Source organism: Lissotriton vulgaris, chromosome 3_1 (genome assembly GCF_964263255.1).
Source record: "Lissotriton vulgaris chromosome 3_1, aLisVul1.2, whole genome shotgun sequence".
NCBI lineage: Eukaryota > Metazoa > Chordata > Amphibia > Caudata > Salamandridae > Lissotriton > Lissotriton vulgaris.
The window spans coordinates 1,380,828,229-1,380,842,418 of record NC_141689.1 but is presented as its reverse complement, the minus strand read 5'-3'; the positions used below and the strand labels follow the sequence as shown (position 1 = coordinate 1,380,842,418).

The 14,190-nt window shown below is 45.9% G+C and overlaps 1 protein-coding gene across 1 annotated transcript in view; it reads left to right on the top strand.

The window, feature by feature from the left end:
• The window catches only part of TDRD7 (tudor domain containing 7), a 1,355,384-nt gene that overhangs the window by 834,484 nt on the left and 506,710 nt on the right, over window positions 1-14,190 (top strand). The window contains exon 12 of the mRNA XM_086961853.1: window positions 12,194-12,280. Within this exon, the coding sequence (XP_086817979.1) occupies window positions 12,194-12,280 (87 nt within the window). The remainder of the gene's footprint in view (window positions 1-12,193; window positions 12,281-14,190) is intronic.

Sequence of the window (14,190 nt, the reverse complement as noted above, 5' to 3'; positions counted from 1 at the left end):
CGGCCGATATCGAAGCACCCGGCGGAGGACCACAGGTGCCCAGGACATAGGGGCGGCTGCAAGGGGTCCAATAAAGCTGCATGGAGACCCGGGTGTCCAGCTGACGCGCGTCCTGGGAAGGTGAGCGGCGGAGGGGCCCATGCTGTCTGGGCCTTGGAGGCACAGCTGTGGAAGGGTCGCAATTGCCCGACCTCATCGGGAGCGCCACGGTTTCACTGCGTGGGGTGAACAGCCCGGTGGGCCTGGCCACAGTTGTTAGAAGAGCGCGCCCTCTGGGGCACGGATTCCCCCACGGCGGTAGCCACCTTGAAGCCTTCTGGGGACGACAGGCGCAGACACCATGGCGTTGGGGCAACACAGAGGTGGGCGCACGATTACGGACATGTTGGTAAAGGGCGCCCCTAAGGGAGAGAGGAGCCCTACGACCCTGGCGGCGGTGAAGAGCGCAACAGGGCAAGAGGATGAGGGGCCCCCTATCACCAAATCGTTCCTGGAAACCCTTTTTTAACACATTACGCGAGGACTTCCAGACATTAAAGCAGGACATGGCAGGAGAGTTCCGCGAGTTCCGCCGGGATGTGGATGGCCTGGGGGAGCGAGTGGCCGCAGTGTAAAATGCCGATCAGACTAGAAGTGAGGAGGTGGAGCAGTGGAGCAGTTGCAGCAAGAAGAGGTGCGCCTCAAGGAACAGGTCAACCTACAGGCGCATGCGGAGGACCTTGAAATCCGCTACCGAAGGAATAACATAAGAATTCGAGGCGTACCACTTAAAGCGGAAGAGACTGATGTTACCCTCTTGCAGGGCCTATTCAGGGAGATTCTGGGAGAAGGGGAGGATTTCTACATCCGAATTGACCGGGCCTCAAAGCCCCCCCCCCCCCCCCCCCCCCCCCCCCACCCCGGATATTCTGGCGTTCCTCCCTGACTTCCCCTTAAAGGAACGTATTTTGCAGGTAGCCTGCAAAAAGCAACCCCTCCGCTACTAGTACCATCGGGTGGCACTGTATCTGGACCTCTCGGCCATCACTCTGTAAAAGAGAAAGGCCTTCAAACCAGCCACGACATTTCTGCAGGATAAAGGAATTCCTTACTCCTGGGGCCATCTCTTTAGGCTCATTTTCAAATTGAACGGAGCCCTACAACAACTCAGGTCCCTACGGAACACATGCGCACTGCTTGGCATAGACCACAATGACGTTTCAACGACGGACGACCCATCGGAACGACCCTCGCATAAGAACTCATCACGGATTTCAGGCGATGGATGGCAACGGGTGGGGCGCAGACACTCGCCCAGGGTGTCTCTTAAACCAGACCAGGCAACGATGGCGCAAGAACAGGCAGCAGCCGTCCAGGAGATGTCCAAGGACACAGCGACGTCTGAATAGCCGCCCGGGACATGCACCGTGCCCTGGTGCAACAGCTATTGCAGCATTCAGCGGGGGGTTTTCTTTGCATCTGGATCAGCGGGTCTGGGGGGGGATGGGGGTGGGCCGAAGAGGTCGCCACCGCCACACACTCCTCCACGTAAGGACTCCGTAAGCCTGAACTGTGTTCAGATAGGCCTGGGAGTATGACAATGTTAGGTTTCCGGTTGGGGAAGGGGGTTGGCGGGTGGCGGGGGTGAGGGTCCAGGAACTGGGAGCCACAGTTGGGGTTCTGGGGGGGGTGGATTCAGTTGGGGTTTGGTTTGGGCAGAGGGGGGGTCAAGGGTGGGAACCAGTGTGCCGGGGGGGGGGGGGGTTAATGTACTGGATCGATCGCTATACACATACATGTCACACCACAATGTCCTCAACCTCACGTAGCGCCTTTTACCCCTTCACCCTGAGATGAAAAACTCAGTCTTGAAGGTACTGACCCTTAATGGGAAAGACCTGAATAATCCCGTTAAGCAAAGGGCAGTGATCTCCTATCTGGAAAACTCGGGGGCTGAGATTTGTTTACTCCAAGAAACCCATTTACTTGCGAAGGATTGGCACAGGATGCGATCCTGCGCTTTCCCCCAACAATTCCTCTCTTCTCTATCAGAGAAAAAGGCAGGGGTGGCTCTTCTGGTGTCTAGGCGCTTTCAGGGACGGATTGCGGATAAGGTGGGGGAGATCAAAGGTAGGCTCCTAGCATATAGCTTCTTGATAGGCGGCCAGCAGCTGACAATAGGTTCCCTATGCACACCGAATACGGGACAGGAATCCTCTCTGAAAGTCAGCATCTTGGAGACTCTTCAATCCTCTGACCCGCTCTTGCTTATAGGGGGGGGGGACCTAAACCTGGTGATGGACACTAACGCAGGGCATAGATACAGGGATACAGACACCCTCTCCACTGCAGGCAAGACTTGGCTACACGAACGGGGGTTGGTGGATTTATGGAGGGCCAAACACCCTGGGGCGTCACAATACACATTTTACTCACATGTCCCCCGCACTTATGCCAGACTGGATCATTTTCTCGGATCCTCTGATTTGAACGCCAGACTGGCCGACATTTGCATTGTGCCAGCAGCTCTTTCAGACCACGACGTGATCGAGCTTACACTCACGGTTCCCAAAACTAGGCATCCCCCGGAAGGTGGAGGTTACGCGAAACTCTCCTGCAGTGCCCAGACGTCACTAAGCAACTTCGCAAGTGCATCACTGATTATCTGGCCATTAATGACACGCCCGAGACGTCAGCTTCAGCCCTGTGTGGTGCCCTGGAGTCAGTGGCTCGTGGCAAACTCATCGCAATAGCAGGGGCGGAGGCTAAGGACCGTACGGTGAAACGAGAGGACCTGATTGCCCAGGTACCTGAACTCGAAAGGGTTCACAGCCGCACCGGGGCTCCAAGGAATTAAAAGCTGCCAGGGCCGAATTGGCCAGCTTGGATACGGATAGGGCAGAGTTTGCCGCCCTGCGCCTCCACCACACTTACTATGTGGGAGGGAACAAGACCGGTCGCCTACTTGCTAGCGTGCTGAAAGCAAAAACCCAACGCACGAAGATTCAGGGCCTAAAGGGCGAGAACGGCGATGAAATCAAAGAGGAGTCACAGATCGCGGAGGCGTTTCGGCGCTTCTACTCCTCATTATACCGAGCCGACACTGTCCTGGGTACGGACATCGATACATACTTGGAGAATGTGGCGACCACAGCGCTCTCCCCGGCCAGAGCGGACGCCTTGGAGGCCCCCATCTGATTAGATGAGGTGGTGGCAGCTATATCCCGCCTTCGACCCCTCAAATCTCCAGGTCCGGACGGTTATTCCGCCGGTTTTTATAAAACCTTCAGCCCGCTATTGGCTCCTAGCTTTTCAACTCCTTCTGTGGCCCGGGCTCCATCCCTCCGGATATGTTGGAGGTCGAGATTGTGGTGCTGCCTAAACCCGGCAAGGAACCCACACATGGCTCAGCGTTTCGCCCTATCTTCCTCTTTAACTTGGATCTGAAGCTCTTTACAGGCGTGCTGGCTGCACGCCTTGGGCCATACTTGCCTGGGATTCTTGAACCCAATCAATCGGGCTTCGTCCCAGGCCGACAATGTAGTGATAACACCAAACGGATCCTCCACCTGGTATACAAGGCCCATTTCCAACAGTCAGACTCAGCCTTGCTGGCCATTGACGCCGAAAAAGCGTTTGACCGGGTCGACTGGACTTTCTTACAACGGGTCTTGGCTCACTTAAAGATAGGGGATCGCTTTCAATCTTGGATCGCGAGCTGCTATCACTACCCCCAAGCGCGGGTTCGCCTGGGTGGCTTGCGTTCGAGGCCATTCGAGATCCAGCATGGCATGAGGCAGGGGTGCCCCCTCTCGCCTCTTTTGTTTGCTCTATATGTGGAGCCGCTAGCACAAAAGATCTGCGATAATCCGAATATTCACTGCATCACTTTTGGTAGGGAACCACAACGGTCGGCCTATACGCCAACGACATTATAGCTGCTCTCGATCACCCTGAGCGCTCAGTTCCTGCATTTTTGGGGGAGATGGAGTCCTTTGGTGAGGTGTCTGGCCTCAGGATGAACAGGGGGAAATCACTGATACTACCACTGGGCAGAAATACCCGTTCTTCTGCGGGCACGCCAGAGTACGGAGGGGGCCTGCAAATGAGAACGCAGATTCCGTACCTGGGTATCACCCTTACCTCATCCACGGACTCAACGGTAGCCCTAAATTACGCAAACCTTACATCCCAGATTCGCGCAGATCTGACACGGTGATCCAAACAACCACTCTCCCTGTTGGGGCGAATTGTGGCGGTGAAGATGTTGGCCCTGCCCAAGATTCTATATATTTTCCAAACTATCCCAGTGATGCCTCCATCTGGCGCCATCGCAAACCTACAAGCTGCCTTTCAACAATTCATCTGGGGGGGGTGAAACGTCTGCGCTTACATAAACAATTAGCGTATCGGGGCATGGACGAGGGGGGTCTTGGGATCCCTAATCTCCAGCAATACTTTCAAGCATCACAGCTCCACTACTTAGTGGAGTGGTAAAGACCGGCATCTGAAAAAAGATGGTTGTTCCAAGACAGGCGATGGCCCAGACGTCCCTTTGGAAGATTCCATTTCTCCACCCGCATAACAGGCCGCAATACCTCCAAAAGTCGCCTATCACCCGCACCATTTTGCGAGTCTGGGACACGGTCGCCGTTAAGAGGCCTTACGACCTTCCCCTCCCCGCTCACTCCCCTCCTAGACAACCCAGAGTTCCCACTGGGCAATGATCCTCACACCTTCTCACAGTGGCGCAGTACTAGCGGCAGGTCATCTCAACGATCTGCAGGGTTTTCTCCCCCTCTCAGATCTGCCCCTGGGGTAAGGTGTTACCTCACCCCAACTTTTCCAATATTTTCAACTTCGGCACTGGCTCACACACCCTGATTATGCTCCACTTGTTGGCAGACGAATGACAGACTTTGAAAAGTGGCTAGTGACTAAGAAATGGGATTAAAGCCTCATCACGGAACTCTATAAGTTGCTCACACCCCCACTTGCGATGGGTCGTGCAGCGGGGCAGAAGCGCTGGGAGGCGGAGCTAGAGAGGACACTGACGGACCAGGAATGGTGCTACATATACTATAGTGCATCCCACACGACACGCAACACTGCAGGCAGAGAGGCAGCGGTGAAATTGGCCATTTATTGGCACCTTACCCCCGTTCGGCTCCTCAAAGGGAATCCAACCCGTAGCGCGCTTTGGTGGAGGGGCTGCGGGGAGGAAGGTACTATGACTCATCTCCTTTGGGATTGCCGAGAAGTTAGGGACTACTAGAAAGCGGTATTAGATGACATAGACAGCAAATTCGGCACTGAAATCCCGAGATTTCCAGCCTATACTATCCTAGGCCTTCCCAATGCACTCACCTTCCCCCTGAAATCCATACAAGGGCGCCAAATGGGGATTGCCATGCAAGCTGCTTCCCAGCACATCTTGTCACTCTGGGGGACGGCCACTAGACCCACTCACACGGGATGGCTGCACAAAATATGGTTTACACAGTGGGAATGGAACGCATTCAGGCCACACTCTACCATTACTATCCCTTCTCTCGAATGAATTTAACGAAATTACGTGCCCTAGATACCTCCGCTTATTGCGCCTTACAGAGACCCCAAATGGCTCTCACCGACCTAATGAGGGACCAAGCTGAGCGAGTTATGGATACCTTGACGATTGCTTTACTGATCCGGCACACTGGTTGGGGATGGGGGCGGAGGGGGGTTTTGGTTTTTGTTCTTAAGATTATGTTCTCTTAATAGGCTCAACACATACGGCTTGTGCCTCATACTTACGGTTTGGCCCATGTATCTCGATTGCAGTTTGCTCTGTGGAGAAGACATGCTGGTGTCTCATACGCTACTTATACATGGAGCTCTCATTTTGCAATGTATTGCCTGTGCTCTTTCTTGAAACCAATAAAAGAAATTTGAAATTAAAAGACTATTGGATTGGCTTTTTTAAATACTTAAGGCATGTTTTGCAAAGAGTGGATGATAATGACTGAGCTCAGCAGCTTAGTCTGACAAATATTTTGCAGTACCTCTTGTCACCTTCATAATATCATGTTGCTAGCTGTAAGAGGTAGGGAAGATGTTTCTGTGATGGACACCTGTTTAAATGGTCAACAATTGTTCTTCCTCCTATCGCCACCTCCTTTCTACTGTGCAGAAGTGAGTTTTAACAACTCCCTCATTGTGAATTTTCCCAGTTGGGCATGCAAAATCGATTTATAAGAACTGTGGCTCAACCTTTGTGCAGGTAACACCAAAGCCACTTGGCTTGGTAGTAGGTGATGGTGAGTAGGTGAGTTAGCCATTGAGACTGCCCGCAAGGGAATGGATCCAAGCTTCTGTACTTCAGAAAAAGAACTGAGTGCAAAGCACCATTCTTCCTTAGAGAACGGAGGAGGCCAGTTTAGGATACCAACTGAGAAAAAGTCTGTGGACGTGACTGCCTGACACCCTGGAGAGGAGTCTGAGTGCCTCTGTGGACTGCCCTGCAGAAGGAAGCTCAGATTAGGGCTGAGTTCTTAGCTATCACTGGAGGAGTGAGCTGTTTGCAGGTCTACCTGGGAACTCTATGTTCTACGCAGAGCTTTGAGCCATCATTGAAGGAAGGTAACTGCCTCTCTGGCTCACAGAGGAGTGAATCTTAGCTCTTCTCCTGATTTAAACTTGGTGCTGTTACTGGAGAAGGAAGCTGCCTGGCAATCTTATTGAGGGGTATAGATTGTGCACCCTTGGAAGATACCTTACTGCTAGATCTTTAAAACTCTGCGTCCCATAACCCTTAGCTGCCTGCTGTCCCTTGGTTCCAGTTCCTGATTTCAGCTAGCCAGAGGCCTTTATCATCAAAAAGAAAACAGGGACTTATAGAAGTTCGATCCATGAGAAACCAGAAGTGACTGGGTTAGGCTATCCGTTTTATTTTTTGTTTTATAGTTTAGTCTCTTAACTGACTGTGTTCTACCTCTTCTTTAATGTCTGGATGCATACGTGCTTTTCCACTTTGACCACTTTGATTCCTCGGAGGGCACGATGGCCAGCATTTCTTCATATTTGGTATACTGTTTTTATCTATGGTTGCAGCAAGCTATTACCACTAGGCCAGGGGAGTCTCAAAGGGGCCCCTCTGTTTGGGGGAACCAAACTTTGTTCCAGGAAGAACCGCATTCATGCAGTTGCAGAAAGGTTGCCACAGGTGCTCGGAGTATCACACCTTTGGTTTGTGAAGCTCCTGTTCTCGCAGACACATGTCTCTTTTGTCCTTGTTTTAAGTCAGATCAGGACTGAGGTTGTGATGTCAGGGGTGCCTTTAAATCCTAGGTTTAGGGAAGTTATGGGTGTGGGTGAAAGTGGCCAAAAGACTAGCCCCTGCAACTAACCTGCCCATGAGGGGACCACATCTGTGTTTGTAGGTCACCTTTTATCCCAAAACCCACTATTGTACCACTTTTGAAAATGCCAGAACTCTTCCTTAGTTGCACAGAGCAGGTAGCTCACCCTAGAGGTGTGGCTAGGCCTCTGGGGTTGTACACCCCCCTGAATATATAATGTCCCCGCCTGCCTGAGTGCAATGTGCCTGAGGGCAGGGCTGTATTCTCCACTGGGATGCAGCCTGGTTAGATATCACAGATAACGCAGCCATTGAGGCTCTGCCTTGATGTGCCACTTCACTAGCGATCCTGGCCCGGAGAGAGAGGACACCTCTTTTCTATCCTGCCCATTTTTTCTGACTCCTGGGAGCGTTCACACCTCCTGGCAGGGGGTCACATTCCTTTCTTGGCTGCAACAAGCGTGGGCTGGCAGCCAGAGTACAGGAAAGGTTGAGGCAACCTGGTGGTCAACCTCTAGGGTAGTCACCTTGGTGCATACCTAATTGTCCTGGACAGAATTTTTCTGTCAGGGATGATGAGGCACGTGGTTTGGCACCAAATATGACATATTTAAGCAGTACCATAATGGAGCTAGAAACCCCTGGTTTGCCCAGGTGCCAGCCCATGTTATCCTGTGGACCGTCTATCACTTATAGTGTCTTTAATGGTAAAGCCCACTTTAGGGACATATAAGCTTGCACTTACATGTCCACACCTTTAATATAATGCATCCTGCTTCCTTGGCTCAGGAGGCCTTCCTTAGAGAGTGACTTGCATATATTAAAAATATTCAGTTTCAGTTTCATTGGTCTTTATTCGGATATGCATTATCCATAAAAGTACAAACATTTCTCATAATCATTTACATAGTCCATCATCATAAAAAACAATTTAAAACCACATTCAGCTATGCAACTAATCAATGGGTGTATTGCAAGATTATCATTTAAACATTTCCCATAATCACTTGCATAATCTGTTATCATAAAAATATTTAAAAGCTAAACTCAGCTCTACAACTAATCAATACATATGTTGCAAGGTTATCACACGTATTCAATAGCAGCTTCAATACTAAAGTGCCAAAGTGCAGTGTGCAAATATTTCGGGGAGTAGCAGCATGAAAGAGAAAATTATTAGATCACATTAGTTGTATTAGTATATAATTGTGGTGCAGGTGTATTTTAGAACATGTTTGAGCATACAGTAGTGTGTGAATGCAATGTTGTATGTGGACAAATCCTCTTACATTTGCAATAAGTTATTGCTCTATTGGTGTTTATCACTGGTAAATGTTGGCTGTGTGATCATGTTAGCATACAATAGTATGTGTTGCTGTGTTATGCTTATTAGTATATACTATTGTGTATGCATGGATGTATGAAGGTAGGTGCAGTGTCTTAATGGTGTGTAGAGGTGGAGGTTAATGACTGTGCCCATTTGATGTGTATTATTCATATTTGTTGAGTGTGGGAAGATAAATGTAGCTGTGTGGATGTGTGATTCTGGGTCTGTGGTAATGTGCTGGCATATGTGTGCAGATATAACAGTCTATCTGCCGTCATATGCATTTGGGTTGATGGGCAGATGATTGTAAATGTGTTGTCATATGATACAAGATAGCATGAAGGAGGGTGGTTTGATTGTGTAAAACAAACATTTTTATTTTAGGTATTGATTCATTTTTGGTTCAAGAGTCTATGTAACCTACTAAATCCCTTATCTTGGAAGTAAAGCTTGTATTAGTGCTTCGAGTGTGGGATACAATGTGAAGGTAGCACCTTAATTTTTTAGTTTAACTTTTTTTATTATTTGAGAGCCATTATGAACATATTAATTAACCTTAAGTTCCTTTCAAAGTTAGCTTTTTAGCCTTTTTTAATTTTTTTTAAATTTAGTGACACACTAATTTCTCAGTTTGCAAATAAGCAGAGTTAACCTTTTTTTTCATTTGTTTATATGTAAGAGCTGTATAATCGAACTATTAACGTGTGTCTATGGAATCATTGTATTGTTTTAATTTTTAGAGTGTAATGTTTAACATATTTTAATATTCCGGCAGATTATCCAATCCAAGTCAGTTCAGTTTTTTTTTAAACTAATGTTGTGTAAAATTTCAAATAATGTCACTTAACAGAGTACTGAAAATAACTAATAGAAAGTAACATACTTAACATGTAAACCGCGTGTTCCATTATTAGATGTGTTGTCCAACCAACAAATTATGCTTAATGTCTGAATGCTGGGTGTCCTATTTTGTAGGTGAGCATGCTTTATAGCCCCTTTTTATGTATTTGTGCAACTAAAAGAAGGGCTCACAACAGTTCCTATAAAATGTTGATCCTAGCAGGTTCATAGGTGGTCTGGCCAGAGCAGTGTCCTGTTGCACATTACTTAGTAAGAAGTTTGGGCTGGACAGGAGGTTTGGTAAAATGAAATTCATGGTATGAAATGGAGTACAATATTCCAGCATAAAAGAATGTCGAGCTGATCTACCGTAATGGAATTATTTTGCAGGTAGTAGGTAATGATCTTGGACGTGTTCCACAAACACACATTTGTTTTCTAATGAGCAAAGATCCCATGTCTTTACATGGCATGTATCCCAAAATACACTTATTTTGTTTTCCTCAAACATTGCCATACCTCAAAGGTAGCTCTTCAGTACCAATTTTGAACCAAAAGATAGAGCATGCAAGATGCAACGTTGATCTTGTCAAGACTGCACATTTTGGTTATTGCCAAATTAGCAGTATTTACAATGGCAGAAATAGATATGGTAATCCAGATGTTTCAACTAGATAATGTTCATCATACTGATGTTGGTAATACAGTATTTTGCGTAATTTGCAAAGTTTTATAAGTTATACAATTCATTCGCTTACACTTCCATGTCTCCCACACTCTGCTACTCTTAAAAAGGGTTACCCTCTTCTTTATTTTTTATCTTTTAAAAAAAATAAAAATATATATTATTGAGACATACATTTATTTGAGGTTCTCCAACATGAAACTGTTTAAAAAAAAAAAAACAAGTTGGTCTGTTACAAACATAACTGCTTGTAACTTGATTGGTAACCCAAGAGAGAACCTTGGAGAATAGCATGGCATTGATGTGATATAGAAGACTTTGAAACTTTACTGAAAGTACAACCTTGAACTCTATATGGACGTCCAATTCGATATTCACGAATGAAGAAATGCCATTGGTTTGTTACCTATGACATTTGTATCTTCCATAGTGATTATGATGACTCAAGAACACCATAAGTTACAGTTTGCATGGCATTAATGGCGTTCTGGACTATGTCATACTGTACTTTTGAGGTTACTTGAACTGGGCCTTTTGGCTTCTATATATAATACTGATGTTCTAAAACACCACTGATTGTGAGCTTTCAGTGATAATAATCAAGAAAACCTTGGAAGGCCACTTAGAATTTGATGCACATTTATGTCCTTTCTTGCAAATTAGATTTTTTAAGTCGTAAGATATTATCACTAAGCCCTTAGGCGGCAATATTACAGACCGCAAAAAATGTTTGCACAGATGCTGTTTGTATCAAGAGGGACAGTCCTAATTCTTGCTATATTTTGGTAATGATGATACTTAAAATATTGGGTGTTAAGACTGACTTACGCAGATAAATATGCTGCCTCCATTGTTCTTTGTGTAAGACTTTGTTTCTTCAGGGTCCAGTTACCTCTAAGTTTAATATAACACAAACAGGAAACACAAGGAGTTTGACCCACCTTTCTGAGAGACTGCAGAGTAGTCAAAATGATTGCAAGTGTCGAAAACCCTGTAGTCCCTCCAGTCCTTATGCTTGATCTCTGAAGAGTGATATGTTTTCAGCCCTGTGGTTCAGCAATCACCCTATTCCCCACCTCCCACCAACATACAGTTTCACTTTCTTACAAGGTTTATAATCTTTCACTCTCCGGTGTTTTCACTCACTGTTAGCTACCTTGAAAACAAAGAAAGCACATGCTTGTCCTGTGTATTCTTTTAGACAAGAGCATGGAATATGGTCTTTCTTGATTTCACTCTTTGCAACTGCCTTTTGGATTTGTTCTAATCTAAAATGCACTTTACCTTACCATCTACATCTCTCAAACAAACCAGATCATTTTCCTTCCTTGTTGGTCAAGGATTGTACATCTCCCAGCATTTACATTTAGGTTCTGGTTCCTAAAGAACTGAGCTTTTCCCCTTACCAAATCACTCTGGATAATCAAATGATGGTTTCTGCAGACTATAAGGTGGTATTTTTTTTATTGTTTTATCGGTTAGGATCTCCTAATATATTGAAAAAATTATATGTGGGCACGCTTTAATTACACCCCCGCAAAGCCTCTTTTATTAGTGTAAACACTAAAAATGTGTTATTTATAGGTTTGAACAAGTTCCCCTTAGAAGACTTGCATTCCCTGCTGCAAAATCATTGAGACTGGTTCAGGCCTCTGTGTTTTAGGATCCGAAGTAACAGTAAGTAACCTGGATTTATAGGTAGAATTGACTGGGTTTTACTTGATGAATACATATTGCAGGTTTTCTACAAAACGAAATTGTGCACTTAGTGTGCTGCATTTGCAGTCTCTTACATAGTTCACAACACCCAAATGATTGAAAACCCACATGGTGTATCTTTTGATGTCCTTTTCATACTTGTAAGTCTTGTTAAAATGGCCGTTTAAATTTAGGTGCAGGGAAGTACACAATATCCATATTTTGTTTGCAAGCTGCATCTGCTAGAATGTTAAAGATTATCTGTGTTTGCAGTCTTTTTGCTTTTATGATCAACAAGACATTCATTCTTATTTTTTTTTTGTAGCCTGTTACATCGGAGGTGTTTGTTTCGTTGCCATTCGTTGGCAAAATATGCTTGTTCTACTGTAAAGGAAAATATACACGTGTGGAGGTAAGGACAGCTTTTTTTTTTATGACAAACGACTATCTACCTCCTTTTTGATTTTCTTTATAGGGAAACTCAGATTTTATGTATGATTCTCGTTTATATGGAAAGCTTAGCACATTTTTGTCATTGAGGCTCAAATGGTTACCTCACAAATGTTAGTATTTCAATCACTTTCATAATGCAGAGGCGAACACTGGAATGTGAAGACAGTTGTGAACAGTGAGAACTCACAGGAGGGTATTACTAAAGTTGTCTTATGCTGATGTATTAACGTAGCAACAATGGATGCCTGCTCCACATATACTTATTGATGATGGATGAAGAGTTACACCTATTAGCCTGGTAGCAACTTTTTAATTGCCATTCAACTGCCTCTAAAACCATACACATACATTGTACGGGAGTGGCATTACCAGCCTGGAATTATGACAGTTGTAGAAGCAAAAGATGAGATGGTATCCCACGTACTAGGTTATGTTATGGAAGTCCATCCCAGTTCAGATTTGGCCTGTCCCATGCTTCCCCACTTCTTGAAAGAGCTGAAGACTTAGCTTTTCAAGCAACCACTCGTTGTAGTATAAATTCTCCATATGTGAACTGTGTGAGGAGTACCTTGCTTCAACTTGATTCCTAACCGCTGATCATAGGCTCTGATGGTAGAGGTGCAGGGGTTGCTGTGGCAAGCCCAAAATATTCATGAAGCTGTACAGAAGGTGACTGAGCAATAAAGAGGTCTTTAAATTTTGCTTTTATCCGGTAACATTGGCTGTGTTACAAAAATAGACTTCAAATGTTAGGCAAGAACGTCCGGCACATGTCTGTTTACCGTGGAGATTGGATTTTACTTTAATTGCAAAGCCAGACAAATGATTTTGTAAAGTGAACTATTTGGCAGTCTTGCAGGGATACAGTAGAAGTCATTTTTTTCTAACGCATACATTTTAAATAGATGTAAATGAACTATACAAATGTTTCAGACTTTATTAGCAATAAGGAAAGCACAAATGAAGCACATTTTTTTTGTAATTCTGAAGTTTGATGGAATCAGATTTTAATAGGATCAAAATAAATCAAGACATATTTTCTGAAACCAAATTTCAACACCTCATCGTAGCCTGCCTACACTGTCAGCGAAGGCTATTGTTAGGGAAAAAAAGCTTAAAAACGAGCTGAGAGCCCATCCATTACTTATCAGTACATAAGTTGGCATCCACTTCACTCTTGTTTCCTTGCTTCTTACTGGCCACGCCTCATGCTGGTTTCCCACCTCCTCTTGCAGTCGTCATGGACCCAGCACATATTCCTGTTTGCAGTTAGTGTTCTTCCACTGGCCACACTTTTCTGAAGGTACTTTTTAGGTTGAGCCCTGAGCCAGCGCGCAAGCGCTGCACTGGGGTTGATCTGTGGTAGTAGACTACGGGAGAGAAGCCACGCCCACTCCCCGCCCATCTTTTTCATAGGCTTGTGTCTTTGTTGTTCTTAAGTGCTGCCTTCCAATTGGTTTATAGGCTTGTTAGTCCCTCCTTATGACAGCCATGTCGCCATTTGTATCCTTCCACGGCTACTGACCCCTTTACTTTGAGTGTTGCATGGTATGTGTTATTTAGATTGTGAGTACTGTGTTCTTCCCGTACCCTCTCCCCCCCCCCCAGCAGTACGTGCCTTCTTGTCCGCCCGCACTCCCCATTGTTTGTACCTTCTCGCCCCCCGCCAACCCTCCCGTTTTCAATGCAATAGGTATTGCATAAATGTGAGTCCTATTGCATTGCAAATGCTAGTTTTGTTTATTTTGGCTGAGCACTCAATAAGCGTGCATGGCACTGTATGTCTCCCCACCCGCCGACGGTTTCTAACACCACCCTGCCTATTTTCATCCCGTCTGTTTTGTTTCTCACCGCCCTTGTGCTACTTAA